The 25978-nt window shown below is 44.0% G+C and overlaps 1 protein-coding gene across 1 annotated transcript; it reads left to right on the top strand.

Moving 5' to 3' along the window:
- The first annotated feature begins 1758 nt into the window (after window positions 1-1758).
- TM6SF2 (transmembrane 6 superfamily member 2) lies at window positions 1759-25978 on the top strand. The gene is made up of 10 exons (XM_007489201.3): window positions 1759-2245; window positions 14324-14427; window positions 15578-15675; window positions 15770-15873; window positions 18792-18874; window positions 21078-21202; window positions 21957-22058; window positions 22383-22475; window positions 22870-22989; window positions 24292-25978. Exons 1-10 carry the CDS (start codon window positions 2151-2153, stop codon window positions 24499-24501), a joined length of 1134 nt encoding a protein of 377 aa, XP_007489263.1. The 5' UTR covers window positions 1759-2150; the 3' UTR covers window positions 24502-25978.

Raw genomic sequence — 25978 nt, forward strand, 5'->3', positions numbered from 1 at the left:
GGAAACTCAGTAGCTAAAAAGAGCATTTAGTATAATCGAGACATAAACAAGATAATCCCTTCTTTCAAGGCACATTCTTTATTAGTAAACTATAAGACTAGTCTGCTGGAGAAGGAAATGGCAAGCCATTCATATCTGCCCCTCCCCCCCCCCCCAAAAAAAACCCAATGGGGTCAGTGAAGACTTGGATATTATTGAACAAGTAAGGTGATGGGTGTGTGAACCAGCTGGTGGTGGTGTGATTGTTGAGGAAGTCTATAATTCAGAGGTAGCAATTTTTATCATTCCTTCAGTTGTGAATGTAGACAAACTTCTGAAAAGGTGCCCTTATGCCTTACCAGACTGCCAAAGGGATCTGGCCCCAAATGATCAAAATTTAGGTCCATCTTCTGCTATAGATGGGGAAAGCCAAGAACTCTACTACCCCTCTTTTCAGTTGTAACATGGTCCAGAGAAGTGCATCCCCTCCCCAGAGAATTGTGATTCATGAAGAACGTCTAGGACGAAAGGAAGTTCTGAGTTGGCCACAGCTATGCTTCCTCACTATACAGGATTATTTCTTATCTATGGACCAGTCAGAAACTTGGAATCTGCCCTCTCTTGGGCAGAAGACCACTGAGTGGGGAGTAATAGAGGAGGACATTTCAGCACCGGGGTCAAAGCTCAGGTTGCCCCACCCTAATTATGACCAGAACTAGAATATCACTCCTGTCAGTTAAGTGCTCTTTCTATTAAATCATACTTCATTCTTGTTCAAGGCCAATTTCTGTAAACCATAATATAAGACTAAGAGAAGGAACTTTCAGGCTGTTAATTAGGAAATGAGGGCATAATATGACCATCTAGGGTTAGGTGGACTTGAAGGTCTCCAGGGTGGCTATAACTATAGGGAAGGAACCACCTGGTACAGAATCCCTTTTGGTCCTTCAGAAAAAAATCTACATGGCTTCTTAAGATCGATATCCTTGGGGGCAGCTGGGTGGCTCAGTGAATTGAGAGCCAGGACCAGAGACCAGAGATCCTGGGTTTGAATTTGGCCTCACACTTCCCAGCTGTGTGACCCTGGGCAAGTCACTTAACCCCCATTACCTAGCTCTTGCCACTCTTCTGCCTTGGAACCTATACACAGTATTAATTCTAAGACAGAAGGTAAGGGTTTAAAAAAAACAAAACAACACAATAGCCTTGCAGAAGTGTTTTTCCAAAAGTGTGGCGAGAACCCTCAGGAAGGCATCAAGCTATTTCTGTGGTGTGGTAAAACACCTTTTTATTAGTCTTGTGTTAGGAGATAAGGGGCAGTGTAGAGATGAAATAAAACAACAGTGTCATAACTTCAGAATCCTCTTGTAAGGGTTTGCAAAGAGAAGATAAGAGGGTAAAGATCTTGCCTTATTTCAGATCTCTCCATGGAAATAAACCAGAAGGCAGAGGTGATACATATCTAAAAACTGATGTGTAAAATGTTAATAGATTAAATAGGGCTTGCCCATTATGGGATTTCATGCATGGATCTTAGATCTTTTAAGCTAGAAGCAACTTTAGAGATCATTTTTCAAGTGAAGAAACGGTGACAGATGTCCTCTGGTCCAGTGCTCTTTTTTTTTTTTTTTTAAATGAGGCGAATGACCTATTTGATGGCTTGGCCTGGGAATGCCGGGTGGCCTAGACTTGCCCCCGAGATCATTTGGGGCAGGTTGATTAGTCATGGGCTACCTTTCCGTCCTATACCTAAAGTTTGCGTGGTCGGTGGGGCCGGGGCTGCAGTCGGGAGGAGGGTGGGTGTGGCCGCGAGAGAGTCGAGGTCACAGTCCCTTTAAAGGCCTGGGGAGATGTCGAAATCTCCGGTCGAGGGATCGAGGACTGCCAGACAGACGTGTGCCAGCGACCTTTGCATGGGTGGAGTCAGGGCCTCGGGCCGGGAGCGTAGGGCTCCCAAACTGACAGTTCAGGGAGGAGCCAACCCACCTGAGCTAGAGTGGGGAGCCTGGACGGACGCGGCAGAAGCCCGAAGGTGAAAACGAGGCTGCTGGCTTGGCGGAGAGGACAAGGGAGCACCTGGAGAAGGATCGGATCCGACCGCCCCGACCCACCACCTGGCCAGGTGGCATCTACCTTCTGCCCTGCCTCCGCCACCAAACCCTTCCGCAGCCATGGAGCTCCCCGCACTCTCCGGAAAGGTCGTCGCCTTCTCCCTTACCGCCTTTCCTGTTTGCTACACCTTGAACCACCTCTCCGAGCTCTCCTAGTGAGTGCCCGGCACTGAAGTGAGGGTGGAGGAGGGGTGGAGGGGAGGGGACTGAGGAGCGTGGAGGAGAACCCTGACCCGCCACATTGTCATTAAGTGGGATTTTTTTTTTTTGTTAAGGGAGGGAGGGCCGGAGTGGGCTCCGTGGAGGCCACTGTCAGGAATGTCGGGGATGGATCTAAGCGCTTCAGGGGATTGGCGGTAATTCCGTGCTGGCCTCAATAGTCTTGGGCGACTGCTTTTTCCAACCCATTTCCCCCACAGGCCCCTCATCCAATTTGGTGGGAAGCAGGAAATTCATTCACGTTTCCCTCCTTTCTAAAGAGCCCAGCTAAATTAGTAAGATTGTCAGCTTCTCCTTTGAGGAGGATGACGCTGAGAGGCAGATGGAGACCATTTCTGACTCATACAAGGGCAGAAAAGCTGGCCCAGGACAAAGATAGATGCACCCCTTGCACACACCGTAGGTGGCCAGTTGCAACAGTTGGTGGGACAATTAAAGCCCCACTGAAGCTTCTTTCTAATATGGCCAACCAATGACTGATACCCAGTCACCCTGCTTTGGCATTTGCTTGGTCCTTGTGTTGGTGCCTTCTGGAATTCATGGTATGGTTAAAGACTTGGATTCATGATAGACTTCCAATAGTTGGAGAACAATACAAGGTAGGTTGATTAAATGTTAAACTGATAATCACAGGCCAAGGTTCATGGTAAAGATACCATCCTGTGACTGTTACAGGGGAAACAATTCTCTCCAAGATTACTGGTGTGTGACCTTAGCCAAGTTACTAACCCTCCCGGACCCCAGATTTCTCATTTTATTTATTTATTTTTAAACCCTTACCTTCCGTCTTGGAGTCAATACTGTGTATTGGCTCCAAGGCAGAAGAGTGGTAAGGGCAAGGCAATGGGGGTCAAGTGACTTGCCCAGGGTCACCCAGCTGGGAAGTGTCTGAGGCCAAATTTGAACCCAGGACCTCTCTGTCTCTAGGCCTGGCTCTCAATCCACTGAGCCACTCAGCTGTCCCCTCATTTTTAAATTAAGGGTTTGGTCTAGATGACTCTAAGGGCCAGCTTACTCCAGTTTTATCAGCCATCAACACATTTTCACTCTGTCAGGCTTATTGTTTTGATTTTTTTTTCTGGACTCCTAGAAGGTTCTATCCTCATCTCTCTTGCTTAATATGTTACAATTTCCCATTTTACAGCATTATATTTTAAATGAAGATTCCCTGGATGGATTTTTGAAGGGGGCCTTAATGATCCAAGGGAGATTTCTTCTCACAATCCCATTCTATTGTATGATGGTATTAATGAGCTGTGTGATCCTGAAAAAGTCTTCTAACATGATGGGCCAAACCTCCTGATCCTTCAAGTCCATGGCCCCTGCCAGTATCCACCATCACTGGATGCCAAAGTTTAGAATGCACTTGTTGCCCTTGCCTGTCCAAGCTCCATGCCCCATTGAATTTCAGGCATACTTCAAGCCACAAGAATTCATATTTTAAGATGATTCACTAGTCAAGAAGTCAATGAGAGACAGAGAGAGACAGAGAGAAGGGGGGGAGAGAGAGAGAAGGGAGGAGAGGGAGGGAGAGGGAGAGGGAGAGGGGGAGGGAGGGAGAAAGAGAGAGAGAGAGAGAGAGAGAGAGAGAGAGAGAGAGAGAGAGAGAGAGAGAGAGAGAGAGAGAGAGAGAGAGAGAGAGAGAGAGAATATCTTTTCAATCTTTGGGCACTTCTGGCTCCTGGCTTTGAGAGGGAAAGATGGACTAAGCCAACACCACTTTAGGCTAAATGATTCTAGGAAGATTTGTGAGAAGCTGGCATTCTCTCTGTCTCTGTCTTCTCTGTCTTCTTCTCTCACTCTTGCCAACATTGGTCTCCATCAATGGAGAGCCCTATACTAGTGGGTTTTGAAACTGGGGTTTCAAATGTTTACTCTGTACACTGTGCTAAACACTGGAGATAGGAAGAATTGGTAGCCACAGTCCCTTTCATCAAGGAACTCAGTTCTGATGAGAAAATATAAATAAGTAGGTATATACTAGGTATTTATTGAGTAAATAGATGGTTAAACAGGTGGGAGGCCTGAAAAAAGCCCCTTGCAAAAAAAGGGAATTTGAGCTGAGTCTTGAAAAAAAGTAAGGAAAATGAAAAGACTCTGGGAGGAAGGAAAGCATTAGGGGTGGGAGGAGGAGATTGGAATAGCCAATGCAAAGGCATGGAGATTGGAGATTGAGTATCCTGTTCCATGAACAAGTAAACCAATGTAGCTAGAGCACGGGCTGTGAGACCATGATGTAGTAAATAAAAAATGTGGTCTCAGAGACTGTAAATTCTTACTTTTAGGTCATTTAAGTCCTACCTTTGACATATGTAGTCCCTGTGATTCTGAGCAAGTCATTTAATCTCTTAGTACTCCAGACAACTCTCTGAAACCATAAACTGCATAGCACTTCCCTCTCTACCTTGGATTGATGGAGATAATTTTCCTGTATCAGAAGGGAATCTCCTACATCAATGAAATAATAGGTCTAATAGGAAACAAATTAACAAAGGAAAAGAAAATATTGAGACTTGGAAATAATAGCAGGGGGTACATAATTAGATGTATTTTAAAAAGGAAATCTAGTTTCAGACTTGGGGATTAATTTAAATTATATTATTTAACTCTTGTTGCTCAGGCCTATTTTATTTAGCTCTTGACTCCTTAGTGGCCTCAGCATAAAGTAGCCCTTTCATGCCTGGGCAGCTCTATTGCATTTATTTAACTAATAGTAAGAATACTTACTGAATTTGAAATCAGAGGATGTGACTTCAAATCCCTGCTCTACTATTTATTCTTTTTTTATTTATTAAAGTTCATTTATTTCATTTTATTTAGAATATTTTTCTATGGTTACATGATTCATGTTCTTTCCCTCCCCTCTTTCTTCCCCCCCCTTTCTGTTGCCAATGAGCAATTCCACCAGGTTTTATTCTGCTATTTACTCTTTTTTTCCCCAGTAGTTAAGAACTTTTATTTTATTTCTTTAATTGAAATTTTTTATTTAATTAATTAATTTAGATTTTTTTTCCCCATGGTTACATGATTCATGTTCTTTCCCTCCCCTCCTCCCTCCCCCCTCCCATAGCCCATGTGCAATTCCACTGGGTTTTACATGTGTCATTGATCAAGACCTATTTCCATATTATTGATAATTGTACTAGGGTGATGGTTTAGAGTCTGTATCCCCAATCATAACCCCATTGATCTATATGATTATCTGCTATTTACTCTGGATGCAACCTCGATCAAATCCCTCAATTTCTGAAAGACCCTTCCTGATTACAATTCACAGATAGTGCCTACTTTGGAGAAGGCTGTGCTGGGGAAGGGAAGGTAGAGATCCTGCCTTTAAACAGCTTCCAGTGTGGTCGTAATAATTATATCTAGCACTTTACAAGTATGATTTCATTTATATCATCATCATAATCTGGGGATGTAGGTGCTATTATTATCCCCATTTTAGAAATGTGGAAACTGAGGCAGAATGAGGTTAAGTCACTTGCTCAGGATTGCCAAACTAGTATGTGTCTGAGGTAGGATTTGAACTCAGGACTCCCTGTCTCAAGGTTCAGCTCCTTGTGTATTTCAACTCTTAGCTGCCACAAACAGGAATTAAGACACCAAGAACAAACGCATTGTATTACATCTTTTTTATTATTATTATTTTTAAGTTAAACTCTTACCTTCCATCTTGGAGTCAATACTGTGTATTGGCTCCAAGGCAGAAGAGTGGTAAGGGCTAGGCAATGGGGGTGAAGAGACTTGCCCAGGGTCACACAGCTGGGAAGTGTCTGAGGCCAGATTTGAACCCAGGACCTCCCACTTCTAGGCCTGGTTCTCAATCCATTGAGCTACCCAGCTGCCCCTTGTATTACATATTAAATTTAGTGCTTTGGCCATCATAGGGACACAAGAGTAGGTAGGTGATCCGTTAGTGTCCTCCCTCCCCAAATGCCCTCTATCCATTTGTATTTTTTAACTTTATATTTATTGGACAACTCGGTTAGTGCACCAGGCTTGGAGCTGGGAGGACTTGGATTCAAATCTGGCCTCTCAAACACATCCAAGCTGTGTGATCGTAGTCAAGTCACTTAACCTCAATTGCTTAGCCCTTGCTGCTTTTCAGTCTTAGGATCAATACTAAGACAGAAGGTATGGATTTAAAAAAAGTTATATTTATGTTGTATAAACTCATATATGTACTTGTCTCTTCCCTGTTGGAATGTTAGGGCCCTGCAAGTAGGGATGGTTTCATTCTTTGTACTTGTGTTCCCAGCACTTGTAACCGATGGTGCTTATTAAATGTTGATGGAAGGGGGGGCATCTGGGTAGCTCAGTGGATTGAGAGCCAGGCCTAGAGATGGGAGGTCCTAGGTTCAAATCTGGCCTCAGACACTTCCCAGCTGTGTGACCCTGGGCAAGTCACTTGACTCCCATTGCCTAGCCCTTACCTCTCTTCTGCCTTGGAGCCAATACACAGTATTGACTCCAAGATGGAAGGTAAGGTTTAAAAAAAAATGTTGATGGATGGATGGATGGATGGAGGATCAGAGCCTCTAGGTGGCTCTATGGATTGAACAAGGTTGCTTTGAAAACTTGAAAGTGCTTTACAAATGCTAGCTGTTTTTATCGTCATCATCATCATTAGGAAAGGCATCTGGAAGAAGATAGTATTTGATGCCCACGTCGTGCCCACATCCAAACGTAGGTGTCTCATACAGTGCCTGGAGTCTGTCTCCTCTGGCTTGAGGGGCAGCTTCTTTTTGTTCACCTTAATGGATAAGTAAGTGGCCATTGACTTCTAGAAGCTCAGGCACTGGGTCAGTACTGGCCTCCCCCTCCCAACCCAGACAGATGTTGACCCCAAACTCAGGCCTGTGCCCTCTGTGACCTGCCTCAGAAAGAGAGGGGCCTCTGAAGGGCAGGGGGTGTCCATACCTTCTGCCTTCTTGAAATGAAGACTCTACACTTACAGATCCCATTTTCCCCCTCAAAGAAGCCCAAGTTAGTAACTGGATCTGGGTTGGAAGTGTTTGCTAGTTGATTTTTTTTTCTATAATACAATAACTTTTGGTCTACCATCCCCCAAAAAAAAATAAAAGAAGAAGATAATGCTTGAGTCAGCCTTTCAAAGATCCATTGGGAAAGAGGAGGAAGAGAGAAATTCTGGAAATAGGGAACTATATCTGCCCTTTTGGGTTCCCCATTCCTACATTCAGGGTCTGCTTAACTGGGGTTGAGGAAGCCCCTCAAGCATCGACTGAACATCCCAGAGATACTCCCTGAAGACCAAATCCCCAAGGACTTGATGACTCACTAAATCAGAGGATAAAGGTTGGTGGGAGAATCAGAGATGATTTACTCAAGAAGCATTTCCCCCGGTTCGTGAAGTTCACAATAGCATAAATTTCGAGTTAGAAGAAGCCTTAGAACTTCCGTTCCTTTGGCCTCATCATTTTTCAGATAAAGGGCACACAATGAACTAAACGCAGTGTTAGGAAACGTCCTACCAGTGCAGCTGAGTACCTTTTCTTTAACTAGTGCTCAAGTAAGTTGTCTAAAGCACCAGGAGGTTAAATGGCTTGCCAAGGTAGGACTTGGACTCAAGTTTTATTGACTTTGAGGCCAGTTCTCTATCCATTATGCCATCCAGCTTCTCTATACAATTAAATATTATACAAGATGTCTTTGGGGGCACCATGTGTTTTTTATATAAATATTAGCTATTACAACCCAGAAAAGTCAAGTCACTTGTTCAGAGAGACATACATGAATATATCAAGCATTCATGAGTCTAGTATGATTTTTTTTAACCCTTATCTTCCGTCTTAAAATCAATATTGTATATTGGTTCCAAGGCAGAAGAGTGGTAAGGGCTAAGCAATGGGGGTCAAGTGACTTGCCCAGGGTCACACAACTGGGAAGTGTCTGAGGCCAGATTTGAACCCAGGACCTCCCATCTCTAGGCCTGGCTCTCCATGCACTGAGCTACCCAGCTGCCCCTGGTAGGCTTTTTTTTTTTTTAAACCCTTAAAATCTGAACCGAGTATTGGTTCCAAGGAAGAAGAGCCATAAGGGCTAGTCAACTGGGATTAAGTGATTTGCTCAGGGTCACAAAAGGAAGTGTCTGATTTGAACTCAGGATCTCCTATCTTCAAGCCTGGCTCTCTATTCACAGAGCTACTAGCTGTCCCTTGGTTTGATAGCCTTGTATTTGCTTTTCCTCCTCCAATCTGTCCTACATATAGCTGCCAAAGTGATTTTCCTAAACTGTAGGTCGGACCATGTCACTCCCTCCTCAATAAACTCCATTGGTTAATTGCTCCTCGGCTCCAGGAGGAGGGGAGGAAGGAGGGGAGGGAAAGAACGTGAATCATGTAACCATGGAAAAATATTCTAAATTAATTAATTAAATAAATTTAAAAATTAAATTTAATTTAATTTAAAAATTAAATTTAAAAATTAAATAAACTCCACTGGTTCTGTACTGCCTGGAGAATCAACTATAAATTCTCTTTAGCATTTCGAGCCCTTCACGACCTGTCCCTCCCTACTTTTCTAATCTTATTTTACAATTCTCCCTTCTGACACTCTTTTTTTTTTTTTAAAACCCTCACCTTCCATCTTGGAGTCAATACTGTGTATTGGCTCCAAGGCAGAAAAGTGGTAAGGACTAGGCAATGGGGGTCAAGTGACTTGCCCAGGGTCACACAGCTGGGAAGTGTCTGAGGTTAGATTTGAACCTAGGATCTCTCGTCTCTAGGCCTGGCTCTCCATCCACTGAGCTACTCAGCTGCCCCCCCTGACACTCTTTAAAAGTCCAGCAATATTGGCCTTCTTGCTGTTCCTGACATACACCACTCCATCTCCTGTTTCCAGACCTTTGCTCTGGCTTTCTCCTTTTCCTACATGCACTCCATCCTCACCTCTGTCTCTTAGAATTCCTAATTCCCTTTGAAGACCCAGCGTGAGCTCTACCCTGAACAAAATCCTTTGTCATCCCCATCTCTAAGCTGCTAATGCTTCCTCCTCCAAATGCCTTTGAGTCTCTTTTATATCTCTCCCCTGTAGAATGTAAGCTCCTAGAGGACAAAGACTGTTTCTTTTTGTCTTGGTGTCCCTCGTGCCCAACAAAATGGGACACATTAGGTGCGCAATAAATGCTTCTTTGATTTTTTTTTATAACCCTTACTTTCTGGAGGTTCCTTTTAGCTCTGACATGCGGTACTCCTGGGACAGTCACCCTTTACTCCATTTACATTGTCTGGACTCTGAACCCCTTGGCACAGAGGCCTCCCTCTGCCCCCACCACCCGAGGGAGCACAAGTCACATTCTGCTGCTTTGGAGTTTTAGATGTGCCGGGAGAAAACGAGAGGCAGTGATCAGATGGAGCACATTGGTGGCAGTCCTTGACCTCAGCTGAGTTCAGCTCCCATAATCCCCTCTTTGCAGTTACTCACAGAGGGCAGAATTAAGCTTGGAACGCATCCTAAAGATCATTGAGGACAATCCCTTCATTTTTCTGATGTGGAAACTGAGGTGCAAAGAAAGAAAGACATTTGCCCCAAATTATAAAATAATAAGTAGCAGAACTGAGACTTGAATCCAAATGTTCTGATTATAAATTAAGTGATATCACAGCTGGAAGGGACTTGGAGGATAAAATATCACACCTGGAAGGAGGGATACTTGAAAGCTTGAGGCCCTCTCTTCATACTCTACCAGGAAACAAAAAAAAGGCTGCTCACCTTGAGAGCTCCCTTTTCTTCTCTACATCTTAAAACCTGCCAACTTCATTTTCTCTTTCTTTACTCATCTCCACAGGGAAATACTCTTACAATTGTAAAAATTAAATTATATCTCTAGTAATAAAAATATTATGTTTTATGAGGTTTATTCAGGATGATTAGAAATCAAGGATACAAAATAAAAACCTCGTGCCCATGGCTGATTAGCCAATTCAGAATCCCCGCTTAGCTTACCACTAACTTCCTACATCATTGCAATGGCAGAGAAGAGCATGTGGTAGGCTAGGCATTACTGCCAGTTAAATACCAATCGTGATCTCACCTACTTGGAGACTCAGGTAAGATTATAGGGAATTCTGGGAAATACCAAGGACTTCTGGGGATTGAAGTCTAGGGTTCAAAATCTCCATTTATATAATAATTTCCTTTCTCACCAGCAATCTCTTCCTATCTACCAGATGCTTCATCCCAGGAGCCCACAAAGCAACCTGAGTCCTTTAAAAAAGCTTCGCTTGACCCTACATCTCTTCAAGCGATCATCCTATATTTCCCTTCTTTCTCATATTTCTTCCTGCCATCTTATATTTCTAGGCTGAGTTCCTAGAAACGGACATCCTCAGCACTTGCCTTCACTTCCCTTCTTTTTTCTCAGCCCCTTGTAGTCTGGCTTCCAACCTTATCACTTAATGGAAATGGCTCTTTCCAGAGTTACCAGTTATCTCTTTGGTGCCAAATAGGTGGCATTTTCTTAGTCTTTATCTTTCCTGACATCTCTGCAGAATCTGGTACTGTTGACTCTGGGCCTTCTCCTCCTGATCTGACCAATCCTTCTGTCCTCTTTGTTGGGTCTTTATCACTAACTGGGGGTGTCCCCAAGCACTCCCCTGAGCCCACTTCCCTTTCCACATCATACAATCTCACTTGATGAACTCATCAATTTCCATATGTTCAAGGACCATATCTTGGAAGATGGTTCTGAGATCTTTATATCCAGGTCTAGTCCCTCCATTGAACGCCAACCTACTGTTGGGCACTTTCATTTCATTCATTCAATTAATTAATTAATCAATTAATCAATTAATTAATTAATTTGTTTTTTTATTTATTTATTTATTTTTTAGACCCTTACCTTCCATCATGGAATCAATACTGTGTATTGGCTCCAAGGCAGAAGAGTGGTAAGGGCTAGGCAATGGGGGTTAAGTGACTTGCCCAGGGTCACACAGCTGGGAAGTGTCTGAGGCCAGATTTGAACCAAGGACCTCCCATCTCTAGACCTGATTCTCAATCCATTGAGATACCCAGCTGCCCTCCCCCATTGGCTACTTTTAGCTGAATGCCCCATAGGCATCTCAAAGTAAATATATGCAAACAGAAAACCTCCCCTCTTCCAAAATTTCCTATTGCCACCAAAGGTTCCATCCTGCCTCCTTCCAGTTTTCCAGGCTCACCACCTGAGAGCCATTCTTGACTTCTCATTTGTCCCACACTCTGCACGTCTCAGCAGTCACCACTCATCTCTCCTATTCCTCCCCTTCTCTGCATCCATGCAGCTGCTGCTCTAGTCCAAGCCCTCTTCACAGCTTAGCTGGACTATTTATTGCCTCCTAATTGGCATCTTTGCCTCAGGTCTCTCCCTACTCCAATTCTCTTTCCATAGCATTCCATAAGGAAAGATCTGGCTGGGGGGACGCCCTAGCCCAAACTCCAGTGGCTCCCTACTACTGCTAGGATCCAGTGAAAATTCCTCTGGCATTTAAAGCGTTTCACAACACAGCCCCTTCCCATCCTTATGCAGTATTCCCTAATATTGTCCTATCAGAGATAATCTTGTTTCTATTATAACATCTGTATCTTATAGGTGCCTGGTTATTTACACGTTGTCTTCCTTGTTAGGATGAAAACTACTTTAGGACAGGGACTTTTTTTTCCTATTTCCAATGTTTAGCATGGTGCCTGGCACGCAGTAAATATCTACTGAGGGGCAGCTAGGTGGCTCAGTGGATAGAGAGCCAGGTGTGGAGATGGGAGATCCTGGGGTCAAATCTGGCCTCAGACATTTCCTAGGAATTCCCAGGGAACACAGTGCCTAGCTGTGTGGCCCTGAGTAAATCCCATAATCCCAGTGAACTAGCCCTTATTGCTCCTCTGCCTTGGAATTGATACCCTAAGACAAAAAGTAAAGGTTATTAAAATAATATTAATTTTAAAATGCTTATTGATTGACCACCCTCTCTTCTTGGATATACTCTCCCCTCTGTATTTAACTTATTCTTTGTATTTACAGATAAACACACACATATACAGGAGCTAGGTGGAACAATGTGTAGAACTAAGTTGGGAAGATCTGAGTTCAAGTCTTGACCCAGGCTCTTAACCTCTGTCTACTTCAGTTTTCTCAACTATACAATAGAGTTAATAATAGCACCTACTGCACAAGATTGTTGTGAGGATAAAATGGATAATATTTGTAAATCACTTTGCAAACCTTTAAGTACTACATAAATGCTTTTTAGCAATCTATATCCTTTCCTGTTAAAATGTAAATTCCTTATGAGCAGGGACTGTTCTGTTTTAGACTTGGTATCCTTAGCATCCAACACGGTGCCGGATTGACTTATTGTTGTTGGTCAGGTGTGTGTCTGATTTTTCATGACCCAATGTTGAGGTTTTCTTGGAAAATATGCTAGAGGGATTTTTCATTTCCTTCTTCAGCTCATTTTACATATAAGGAAATGGAGGCAAACAAGGTTAAATGACTTGTTTAGGTTCACACCTAAACCTAGCTTTTGAAGTCAAATTTGAACTCAGGTCTTCCTGGCTCCTGCCCATGTAGTTGCTTAATAAAAGTCAATTGATTGATGATTTGACTGGCAGTGTCAGATCCAGATAAATTCAGAAAAGAGAAGTGAAGAGGAAAAAATGGCCAGGACAAGTCTTGGTGACTGATTAACAGCGGGAGGTGATGAGGGATGGAGAAGCAGCAAAGAGAATAATAGTTCAGAGCATTCATAGAGCACTTTAAAGTTTGCAAAGTTCCTTATCCTACTTGATCATCACAACACCTTTATGAAGTAGGTGCTTCTATTACCCCAGTTTTATTGCTGGGGAAACTAAGGTTAAGTGACTTGCTCAAGGTCACTGAGATCCCCCTGATTCCACAGCCAGCACTTTATCCAGTATACCACCAATCTTAATTCAGAGGTTTCAAACCTGAGCAACTGGAAGGATGCTATTTAGTGCTAGGGAGGGAAAGAGAATAAGCATTTATATAGCACCAACTTTGCTCCAGGCACTGGGTTAACCTTTTTTAGAAATATTATCTCATTTCATCCTCACAACAACCCTGGGAGGTAGATGCTATTATTATCCCCATTTTATAATTGAGGAAACTGAGTCAAAGGTTAAATGACTTGCTGAGTTACGAAGCTAATAAGCATTATGATACTGGATTTGAACTCAGTGCTCTATCCCCTGCACCACCTAGTTGCTTCTGCTACCAACAGAAATGAGGAAACTGAGATTGGCAGTTAAAGACTGAGTTCAACTTGGAACAGGTTGAACGTCCTGAGCTCCCAACAGAACCCATAGGTGGAAATGTCCAGCCAGAAACCAGAACTCAGGCAGTGGAGAAGTTGGTGCTGGTGAGTTGGGAATGGATGAGAGACTGGAGAGAGAAAAGCAGACTGAGGATGGAGTCTTGGGAAGTTGCCAACATCCAAAGACATCCTTCTAGTCCACTTATGGTACTTCCTTCTGAGAAGGACAATATTTACACTGTCTGTGTCTTGTCTAGACAACGCTGTTTGCACAATGTCTTCCCCATTAGATCAGGAGCTCTTTGAGGACAAGGATCGCCTTTTCCCTTTCTTTGTATCCCCCAGAGCTTAGCACAGTGCCTGACACACAGTAATAAATGCCTGTTAATGGACCAGTAGTATTAAGACAAATAGAAGAACCAAGAGTGTCATAGAAGTCAAGGGAAGAAAGAGTGTTCATCAATGTCAAAAGGCGCAGAAATTTATAGCTTGGTACCCATGTCACCTGGGGTATGTCTATTTTGTTCCTCCAGAATGGGGATTCTGAAGATGCCACAGGATTGGAAGGTTATGTCACTGGTGGCTTTACAGAGAATGGTTTCAATAAAATACTGAGGGCTGAAGTCCCATTGAAGGGAATGAATGGGTAGTGAGAAAATGGAGAACCTGAGGTTCAGACCAAGGGTCCTCCCTGATAGCCCCAAGTGTGTGGCACCATCCTGACTCTTCATTTACTTCCAGTCCCTTGAGTGTGGCTATCCTGTGTGCAATGATCCTGATTCTACTGTTTGTGGCCATCGGCAGCCTGGCCCAGGGAGAGATCTCTCATGACCCCCTTTTTGCTGGTGAGTCCTGGGGGCTTTAGGGGAGGTTAGTGGAGTTTGCAGTTAGGGAGAAGCATCTGTTGCCCAAAGTCCATGACCTTTGTCCTGGTGCCCTGACATTAGACTGGGGACTCGTATTGAGGAAGCATGTGCTGAGCCTATTCCAACATCAGGAAGTCCCTTTCAGCTCTGCTGATCCATGTTCTCAAGTCTTCCTGTCACTGACATTCTGTGTTCTGAGGAATCTTCTTGTTTTGTCATCCTCCTGTCCAAGATCCTCTCTGTCCCTCTCGGATATTTGATCTTCTATGGAGTCTTCTATCTTTGATTGTGTTTGTCTGCATCTATATGTCCCCCAAGCCTGATATTTTCTGACACTCCATATCTGTACCTAGTCTTTCTGGCTCTGACTTTCTATGTTCGAAGGGCCCATCCAAATGCAATATTCTATGGTCTAAGGGACCTTTTAGCTTTGACAGTCTTGGTTCTCTGGATGCTCCTTGCTCTGACACTGCATCATACTTTCCTAGCTTTGACATTCTGAATTCCAAGGGCCCTCCTGGCTCTGATAAGCTGTGTTCTAAGGAACATTTTAGCTTTGACATTCTATATTCTAGCTCTACCATCTTTCCAATGCTGATGCTCTGTATGTTCTAAGAGACTATCAAAATTTGACTTTCTGGGGGCAGCTGGGTAGCTCAGTGAATCTAGAGTCAGGTCCAGAGATGGGAGGTCCTGGGTTCAAATTTGACCTCAGATATTTCCTAGCTGTGTGACCCTGGGCAAGCCACTTAACCCCCATGGCCTAGCCCTTACCACTCTTCTGCCTTGGAACCAATACACAGTATCAATTCTGTGACAGAAAGTAAGGGTTTAAAAAAAAATCTGACTTTCTATGTTCTAAGGTCCCTTTTAACTTTCACATTCCATTTTTTAAAGATCCCCTTCAACCAACTTTGACAGTTTTTCTTCGATGGTTTAAGGATCCATCAAACTCTAATCTTCAATATTTTAAAATTGCATTTGGGTCCCCTGATTGGAGTTATTTTCCTCTCCCATAAGACTACTGGTTCCTTGAGAGTAGGGGCTGTGTCATGTTTCATTGCTGATGACCTTGGCTGGGCCAGGGACTGGGGGGAGGGGTATCTGACCTGTTTGTGTTCTCCCATAGTGTTTGCCATCTTATCCTTCTCCTCCCTCATCGACTTATTCATTGCTCTTCAGGAGGATGACTATGGGATGGACTTCATGGAATTCTACACTCGGGGGGTAAGACCTTCCCTTCCCTGTTCCTGCTGGAAGAAATTGTGAGCTGTCTCTAGCCTACTTCCATACCTTCCTTTCCATTCTTGTGTCATTCCAGAGGGAGCCATACCTTCGCACAGCTCATGGGATTCTTAGCTGCTACTGGGATGGCACCATCCACTATCTGCTCTACCTCACCATGACAGGGGCCATTGCTAACAGGTAAGGCAGCTTCTCTGGAAGAGTCAGGAGGCAGGGACGGGAAAAGAGATTCCTTTTTGGAGGAGGAGGTGGGGGAAGCATCAAGGACTGGGACTTGGGAAGCAGCTCTTAGAGAAGATAATTAACTCCTAGGGGGAAATACTAGGGAACAAGATATTCTGGATTTTGGACTAAATTGGTGAAGCCATGAAGTTTCCAAAACCAAAGGGGTGTAGGAGTCACAACACAGAATTTTAGAGCTGGAAGAAACTAGAAAATAAAACCCAGAATGTTAGACCTAGAAGGAATTTTAGGACATAAAACACAGGATGTTGAGCTAGAAGGCCCTTAGAGCCATAGAACACAGACTTTGTTCTCACTCCACTTTATATATATGAAAACTGAAGCTTGGAAAAGGGAAAATAATTTGCTTAAGGCCACTTAGGCAGAGAAGCCAAGTCTCTTTCCTACCTTTATAAAGCCTTTGCTTAAAGATTTCCAGTGAAGAACCCATTATATTCAGAGGGATCCCATTGCACATTTGGGTAGCTCTAATTATTGGAACCTTTTTTTTTCTTGCATCAAGCATAAGCCTGCCATTTCTCAACTTCTACCCATTGTCCCTAGTTCTGTTCTCTGAGATCAAGTGGAACAAGCCTTGTTCTTCTTCCATATGTTCTCCTTAAGTCTTGCTTTCTCCAATTTAAACATCATAAGATTGTAGATTTAGAGCTGGAAGGAACCTTGAAGATCATCTCTTATTTTACAAATGAGAAAAAAGAAACCCAGAAATAATAAGCAACTTGCCCAGTGTCTCATTGATAATAGCTGCTATTCAAACCCAGATTCTGTGACTCCAAAGCCAATCACATTCTGCTGCATCTCTGGGGGAATTCTTTTTACCCATCTTTATATTATATGATCTTCAAGCCCTTCTTCAACCTAGTTGCCTTTCTCTGGACATCCCCATGCTTTTGAACATTCTTCCTAAAATGTGGTGCCAGATTTGAACACAATACTATTGACTACTTAGATATGGCTATTGTACCTCACTTTATTAGTCAATAAGTGTCATGAGGACTGGACAAAGGATGTCCCTTCAACTTGGAGAAAAGTGGTGTTAGGAAGCACACCATACTATTCAATTCAATTCAAGAAATAGTAAAAAAAGTACCTACTATGTTCCAGGGACCATATTAGGCACTGATTTTACAAAAACAAAAAAAAAGTCTTGTCTTCAAGCAGCATGAAGGGAAAATCTCCCTATGAACATGTTGAATCTCATCATGTTGAATCTATCAGAGGATATAATATTTTGATAGATAAGCACATATAAAGTAATACAAAATGGGGCAGCTAGGTGGCTCAGTGAATTGAAAAACCAGGCCTAGAGGCAGGAGGATCTGGGTTAAAATTTTACCTCAGACACTTCCTAAATGTGTGACCCTAGGCAAATCACTTAACACTGTTTACCTAACCCTTGCCCCTTTGTCTTAGAGTTATTAGGACAGAAAATAAGGGTTTAAAAACAGATAAATGAATGAACAAACGGAAATCATGAAATAAGCCTGGAGGAGACATTGATTGCCAGCAGCTTTGGGGAAGGACTCTTCACTTTCTTTTTCTTTTCCTTTTATAAATTCTTACCTTTCATCTTAGAGGAGAGGTAAGGGCTAGGTAATGGGGGTTAAGTGACTTGCCCAGGGTCACATAGCAAGGAAGGGATGCTTTGTTTTCAACAAACATTTATTAAATATCTATTGTTAGAGAGTCTTGTGCCTTGTACATTGAGAGAAAGAGGAGGGAAGGAAGGAAGGAAGAAAGAAAGGAAGGAAGGAAGGAAGGAAGAAAAAGGAAAAAAGAAAGAAGAAGGAAGGGGGGAAGGAAAAAAGGAAGAAAGAAAGAAAAAAGGAAGAAAGAGAGAAAAAGAAAGAAAGGAAGCGAGGGAGGAAGGAAGGAAGGTAGAGAGAAAGAAAGAGAAAGAAGGAAGAGAAAGAAGAATGGAAGGAAGGAAGGAAGAAGGAAAAAGAAAGGAAGGAAGGGAGGGAGTGAGGAAGGAAGGTAGAGAGAAAGAAAGATAAAGAAAAGAAGGAAGGAAGGAAGAGAAAGAGGAAAGAAAGAAGGAAAGAAAGAGGAACAGAGGGAGGAAAGGAAGGAAGGAGAGCAGGCAGGCTTTAAATGCCTGACTAAGGATTTTATATGTTACTCTAGAGCTAGTAGGGAGCTACAGAAGATTTCTGACTAGAGAACTTAAATAGTTACACAGTCAGATGTGTATTTTAGGGATATCAGTTTGGCAGTGAGGTGGAACATAGATTAGATAGGGGAGAGACTGGAAGCAGGGAGACCAATTAAGAAGTTATCTTCAAGTATTTGAAGATGTGCCAAAAAAATCTTCAGCAAGGATTGGTTGAAGGAAATGAGGATGTTTAGCCTGGAGAAGAGATGACTCAAGGGGCATATAGTTGGTGAGTATTTGAAAGACTGTCATATGGAAGAGAGATTAGACTGGTTCTGTTTGACCCCAGAGGACAGAATTAGAAGCAATGGGGGACAGTTGTTGAGAAGAAAATTAAGATTCTAGATGAGGAAAAGCATCCTAATTGTTAGAATCCCCCCACCCCAGATGCCACCTCCAGTGAGGATCTTCACTTCACCAAGGCATGGTGGGATGACTATTTACCAGGAATACTATAGAGAGAATTCCTGCTCAGGTATAAGAGTGGAGCAGATGTCCTCAAGATTAGCCAAGGAGTCAGAATTCCTCCCGGACTCCTCTTACTGTCCCCCCTAACTCGAAATCCTTCTTTGACTTAATTTCCTTGCTAGTTCCTCCACAACCCTCCTTTCTGGGTAGGGAATCTGTCTCTGTAACCCCCTGAGCCACCTACCCATCTAAAGGATTGTGAAGGTTGCCAGCTTCTCTCCATTTCCCCTAGGAAGAGGTATAGAAGCGCCGGCCTCTACTGGCTGGGATCAATGGTCATGAGCATCATGGTTTTTGTCCCAGGAAATATCCTTGGTAAGTGTTGTACATTTGGGAAGGTTCATGTGCTTGATAAGTGACACGCTTGATGCCAAAGCTTCAGAGGAAGAGGGATTGGGAGCGAGGGAGAAAAGGGAGCTTTGCAACTTGACCCAGCAGTCTTGACAGGTCCGACACAACAAGGCCAATAGTTTCTCCATCAGTTCTGACATAGGGCTAAAGGGATGCAGAGGAGGAAGCGATCACTTCCAGGTAGTGAGCCCCTAGAAAATCTATGAAAGCTCTTGGGAGGAGGTGACATTTGGCAGTTGAAGTCTTGATTACAGGGCAGGATTTGGACAAGCAGAGAGGAGAATAAGGTTATTCTAGTCATAGGGAGGGTTTGGAGGCATGTGTGGGGAATAACAAGTTCACTAGAGTACTGTAGGGTCAACTTTTTTTTTTTTGTAGGGAAGGAAAAAGGCAGATGAGACTTGAGAGGCCTTTGGTCTCAGATTTGTAGAGGATTTAGAATGTTAATTTGATGGATCTGCTCTTTATTTGATGGACAATGGGGAGCCATTAGATGTTCTACACCTGGGAGAGTTGGAGGGGAAGACATAGGGAATGATCAAAGTTTTGTTTGACTATGGAGCACCTAGGTGATACTGCAGATAGAGTGCTGGAACTGGAGTCAGACTCCTTTTCTTGAGTTCAAATCTGACTTCAAATACTAGCTGTAGGACCCTGGGCAAGTGATTTAACCCTGTTTGCCTCAGTTTCCTCAGCTGTAAAATAAGCTGGAAAGGAAATGGCAAACCACTCTAGTATCTTTGCCAAGAGAACACCAAATGGGGTCACGTAGAGTCAGACACAACTGAACAACAAAATGTTGGACTGTAGTTCTTGTCTCCCCATTTTAGAATGTTAGATTTTGCAAGGTCCTTAGAATAATGAATACCAAATTTGGGAATTGGAAGTTAATTTTAGAACATACAGTGTTATGGCCAGGAGTGCATTAGAATACAGAATATCACAACTAGAAGGGACCTTAGAACATAAAGTAACAACTGCTTGATCACATAGTTCAATTCGAATATGATTGGGGATCTCTAAACAATCACCATAATGCAAATGTCAATAATATGGAAATAGGTCTTAATCACTGATGCATGTAAAACCCAGTGGAATTGCTTGTCATCTATGGGAGGGGGGTGGGAAGAGGGGAAAGAAAGAACATGAATCATAACCATGGAAAAAATTCTAAATTATTTAATTAAATAAACTTAATTAAAAAACAAAAAAAGAACATAAAGTATTGGCCTTTATTTTTTTATTTTTAAATTAATTAATTAACTTAGAATATTTTTCCATAGTTACATGATTCATATTTTTCTCTCCCCTTCCCAGAGCCGACGAGCAATTCCATTGGGTTTTACGTGTATCATTGTTTAGAACCCATTTCCATATTATTCATATTTTTAATAGAGTGATATTTTTAAGCCAAAACCCCAATCATACCCCCATCAAATCACAGGATCAATCATATGTTTTTGTTCTGCATTTCTACTCCCACAGTTCTTTCTCTGGATGTGGTTAGCGTAGAACATAAAGTTTTAGGATTATCTAGTCCAATTTCACTCTGCAGGTAGGCAAATTGGGGCCCAGAGAAGAAGAGACTTGCCCTAAATCACACAGGTTAGTGGCATCAGAAAGTACAAAATCCAGCTGTCTAGTCTCCCAAGCCTCTGTTCTTTCTGCTTCACCACAGTGCCTCTCTGCTCTGCCCAAGCCTAACTAGGTGAAAAATCTTTCTCTACCTTTGGATCTGGGGGAGGGGTGAGAGTCATGGGCTTTACAAGTACCAGCCAGGTGACACAATGGATAGGGATCAGGAGGTAGAGTCAGGAGGTCCTGAGTTCCCATTCTGCTGCAGAAACTTACTCACTGTATGACCCTGGTCAAATCATCTAACACCTGCCTCAGTTTCCTCATTGGTAAAATGGGGATAACAATAGTACCGACCTCCCAAGAGAAGCCAACAAAACACTTCTAAAATGTTTTGCAGAGCTTAAAGGACTATATAAATGCCAGCTGTTAAGCTGGTAATTATTTACTATTAGAACCAGCTACAGGATGAGTTTTGTTTGGGGAATGGAAGGAAGTGAAGATGGTACCCTTGCCCAGGTAGCAGCCCCAGAGTCAGGCTCAGCTCTTGGATTTTTCCTCTCAACTGAGTATCCTCTTCTCCAATCTCCAGGCAAGTACAGCTCTGAGCTCCGACTCTCCTTCTTCCTTAACATTCCCTATATGTTAATCCCTTGCTGGGCTGGTCTACACCTCTTCCACCAGGACAAGGGCCCTACAAGCTACACAACTAAGATGGTAAGTCTTCTTACTCTCTACCTTGAGTGTCAATTCTATATGTCCCCAGCCTCCTGCTTCCTCTCCTCAACTCATAATTCTTTTTTGAATCTCACTACTTCCAGTATACAACATAGTCTGGATTTCTTTTTTAAACAAAACAAACCCAACTTATTTTCTGTCCTAAAACAACTCTCAGACAGAAGGGCAAGGGCTAGACAAAAGGGGTTAAGTGACTTGCTCAGGGTCACACAGCAAGTAACTGTCTGGGGCCAGATTTGAACCCAGGAATTCCCAACTCCAAGCCTGGTACTCTATCCACTGAACCACTTAGCTGCCCCATCTGGATTTCTTCTTAATGATATTATTAGGATCATGGCCAAGTGTCAGTGTCTGTTGTCTGAAAATCATCTGAGCTAAGATTAGAGGGGGCTCATCTCTGGGCTGGCCTCAGCCAGCATTTCTCAAAGACCACTTTTAAGTAGCACAGGATGGGTGGGGATCAGCCTCAGCAGAGGGGGCACACAGCTGAGGAGGTCACAGATCTCTGGAGTGAATCGGGGCCATGTGCTCTCTCTTTTAACATTTTATTGATTTTTCTCCCCTCTCGTCCCTTTCTTGAATGATGCCTTGTACCCAGGTGGAGGGGAGGGGTAGAAGAAAAAGAAAAATGAGCTGTTCAGTAAAAACTAACCCACACATCGACCCACTGTCTGTTTTTGTCTCTGTTTCTGGTATGACTCTTGCTCTCTGGGTTTGTGTGTTTCTTATGTAGATTGCTGAAGAGCACAAGAAAGGGCTGCTCCAAAGACCCTGGGACCTGGCTCTGTTTATCTATCTGCTCTTGGCAGGACTGTTTACCATTTTCCGTGGCCTGGTGAGTCTCCTCAGTGGATGTCCCAGTGGACTGCAGCTCCCCAAGGATCCTTCTTCCCCCGTTGTCCTCTGCCTCCAACCAGGTCTAGCCACAACCATCCCAGTGAAAGCCCTTCTTTGGCCAATGCTGCAGCTCTCTTTCCTTGGGGAAATGGTTTTCTATGGCCAGCTTCCATGGAGCCAGTCATCTCCAGTAGGGAGGAGCTTTCTGAGGCTGGACCAAAGCCTGGGATGCGGGGGGTGCATGGCAGTCAATGCCCTCGCTCTGTCCTTTGGAGCGTTTGTGTCTTGGCCATACTTAGCCCCAACCCTTCTGTGTCTCCAGGTGGTCCTAGACTGTCCTACAGATTCCTGCTTCACCTATGTGTATCAGTATGAGCCATACCTGCGGGACCCTGTGGCCTATCCCAAGATCCAGGTGAGACTGCCTTGGCCCCAATACCAGGACTGGCAGGGATCCCCCAGATGAGGATCCTCAGCCCTCCAGAAATCCCTCTTGCGTGATTCAGAACCACAACAGCTTCTTGGGGAGAGGGGAGGAGGAGCTATGTACTAGGTAGGGGAAAGGGGATGGATGATAAAGGGAAAAGGTTCACTTCCTGACCTCTGGCTGGCTCCTGCCTGAGGGGGAGACAAGAACCCTCCCCAGTCTGAGAGGGGAGACTGCTCCCTTCAGGCATGCTTCATGGACCCAGGGAGTATAGGAGTGTCCTTGATGTAACCTGTTTCCCATTTTTCTGGGGCATATGGAGTTGGGATGGAGGGGAGGAGAGTCACAAGGGATGATGTACTCATATCTCTCTCATTTCCAGATGCTGGTGTTCCTGTTCTATGCCCTGCCTTTTTTCATCCTGGCTGCTTATGGCCTCCTTTGGCCTGGCTGTACTTGGCTCCCAGACTGGGCCCTGGTGTTTGCAGGGGCCATGGGCCAGGTGAGGGAGGAGGCTGCAAGTGGTAGGGAGGAGGGGTGGGAAAAGGAATCAGGTGGGGCAGGAAGTCTCTCCAGGTGGATTGGGGGCAAAACAAATGTGGGGTCTTCCCCCCCCCCCCCCGTGTGTGTGTGTGTGTGTGTGTGTGTGTGTGTGTGTGTGAGAGAGAGAGAGAGAGAGAGAGAGAGAAAGAGAGAGAGAGAGAGAGAAAGAGAGAGAGAGAGAAAGAGATGATGATAATGAAGAAGAAGAAAGCATGATAGAAAAAAGAAGGAAGGAAGGCAGGAGGAAGAGGAGAAAGCAAAAGAGAAAGCAAAAGGAGAGAGGAGAGTGGGAGAGAGAGGGAAAGAGAAGCGATTAAGAGAGGTGGAGAGAGGAGAGATGTGAGAAGAAAGTATGAGAGTGTGGGGAGAGAGCATTAGAAAGGGAAAGAAGGGGGTAGGGGAAGAGAGAGAAGAGTTGGGTGGAATGAGATTAATGAGGGAGTGGAGGGAGGGAGAAAGAGGAAGGGAGAAAAAAGATAAAAAGAGAAAGAGGCAGAGAGAAGAGAAAAGGAGAGGAAGGGGAAGAAAGCATGAAAGAAAAAGAGGGAGGAAGAGAGAACATGAGAGAGGAGAAAGATCAGGAGAGAGAGGAGAGAAGAAAGAGAATAAGAAAGAGAGAGAGGAGAGAGAGAGAATTGAGAGAGAGAGATTGTGAAGGGTGAATTCTTAAGTTAGTTACTACTATTCCCAATGGTCGGAAGTAGTTAAAAAGAAGTGGGGCAGGCAGAAACTGACACCTAGAGAGCCTGGGATGTACAAGGAGACAGACATACACTAAGATACACATAAAGAATGAGATTGAGAGACACAAAGAATAGGACTAAGATACAGATACAGAGAGACTGAAACACTTCCTGAAGGGAGACTGAGGCAGAAAGAAACAGATATAGAGGCATAGTGAGAAAGAAGGAAAGAAATCAGAGTGAGAGAGACAGGGCTAGTGTTGGCCAGGGCATCTTTCTTCTCCCTTCCTCTTTCTCCCTCCCTCCGCTCCCTCATTAATCTCATTCCACCTAGCTCTTCTCTCTCTTCCCTTACCCCCTTCTTTCCCTTTCTAATGCTCTCTCCCCACACTCTCATACTTTCTTCCCACATCTCTCCTCTCTCCATCTCTCTTTATCTCTTCTCTTTTATTTCTTCTCAGTAGCTGCTGAAAGAGATTTCGGGTTCCTTGCAGTATAGCCCTAGATCTGTTCCCCCTAATCCCCAGGACTACCAGGGTGTGCTGACCACCTTCTTACTCTTCTTTTCTCTGTGATAGGCCCAGTTCTCCCACATCGGTGCCTCTATGCATCTTCACACCCCCTACCCCTACCGAACCCCTGAAGATGTCTGGTCCTTCCTCATGATCCTCAACCTTCTCTATGCGTTGGGTATCCACCTCCTAGCCTACCGTTGCCTCCGATGGCCAGCCTTCTTCCTGTGTCCCTCAGCCCTCAGCCAGGAGGAAAAGAACAAGAAAGACTGCTGAGAGGGTACCACCTGACTAAGAGCTGCTGGGACCTCCACCCACCTCCCTGAGGGCCAGCCTCATTTCCCTCACTCTGGTTATTGAATCTTCAAATCTCACAATTTAAAATGACCTCAGAAGTCAACTATCCCAGCCCTGCCTGATAAAGAATCCCCTTTACAAGATTGCCAACAAATGGTCATCCCATCTCTGCTTAACTCTCTGGTGAGGGTAAACTGACTACCTCAAATGCAGCTGATCCCATTTCTGGACAGCTCTAAGTGTTAGGAAGATTTTCTTTCCACTGAGTATTTTCCCTCCAAGGTCTGGAGTGCTGAGCCCCAAATCTGCCAATCTGGACCTTCTACTCCTGGTTCCATCCTTTGAGCCCCAACAGAACAATTCTATCCACTTCTTCCATGTGACAGCTCTAGTTCCTTCAAGTGATTTTTATATATCATGGTCTTCGGTTATGGTCACTCTCCCCATGATCCATCAGTTGTTGTCTTAGATCTGGACAGAAGCCTCCAAGGTTGGTCTTTTCCTACCACCAGTGGCAGAGAGCATTGAGCCACTCACCTTCTCCATCTTTTCTCTGGTCTGATCTCTGAGATGGGAGTGTGTGCATGGGGCAGCCTGGAGGAACTGAACTCTGGAGATCCTGGCGGCTGAGAGACACCCCCTGCCCAGTCTAACTCTCCCCTCTCAAGCCCTCTTGCCTAAGGTTGGGGGTCTGGATTCCCAAAGCAACCACAAGCTGTGAAAACAGATCTCTCAGGTCCTATGATAACAAGCCACAGTTTATACAGCTAACTATAATGTTGTTGTTGGGGCTTTTAAGCACCTTTCTGTGTGAGGAGCGGGGAGGAAAACCCTACAAAATAGAGCTGAATGAAGGTTTGGGTGACAGGGAAGTGAGGGTAGAAGAGAAGAATGATCTTGTCAGACCTCCACGGGAAGGTGAGGGACCCAATTGTGACTTGGATAAACACAGAATTACAGAATATCCAAACTGAAAAGGACCTTCAATATTACCTAGTCCAAACCTCTCATTTAACAAATGGGGAAATGGAGGCTTAGGGAGGGGAAGGGATTTACCCAAGGTGTCACAAGTGAGAAACTAGCAGATTTTCAAATCCAGATCCTCTGACTCTAGGTCCACTATTCTATTTTGCTGGAAAGAGATCTTGATCTTTTTGGAGGAAAAGCCAGATATCAGGAAAACAATGATCAAGAAAAGGGAATATGAGGAACAGCTGAGAGTGGGTGGGCTCAGCATGGACTCAGACTCACCTGCAGGCTAGCAGGACCCCCACAGGACTAAAAATGGCCTGGATGAACAGTGTGGTGGATGGAGGTCTCCATACCAGAAGAACCAGAGGAACAGTTTTCAAAGTGGGATTCCTCCTCCTCGTGCCTGGGTTTGCATCATCTGTAAAGACTTCATGCCTTTGTCATTCTTGTTTTCTGTAGTAAATTGACTTTTCTTGAACAAAGA

Source organism: Monodelphis domestica, chromosome 3, assembly GCF_027887165.1.
Source record: "Monodelphis domestica isolate mMonDom1 chromosome 3, mMonDom1.pri, whole genome shotgun sequence".
Lineage (NCBI taxonomy): Eukaryota > Metazoa > Chordata > Mammalia > Didelphimorphia > Didelphidae > Monodelphis > Monodelphis domestica.

Excerpts from the sequence above, each read along its gene's own strand:
- TM6SF2 (XM_007489201.3), top strand. The coding sequence starts at position 2,151 with ATGGAGCTCCCCGCACTCTCCGGAAAGGTCGTCGCCTTCTCCCTTACC. Across the intron at positions 15,676-15,769 it reads TGGAATTCTACACTCGGGGG|AGGGAGCCATACCTTCGCAC; the intron begins GTAAGACCTTCC and ends GTGTCATTCCAG. Across the intron at positions 21,203-21,956 it reads CAAGCTACACAACTAAGATG|ATTGCTGAAGAGCACAAGAA; the intron begins GTAAGTCTTCTT and ends TTTCTTATGTAG.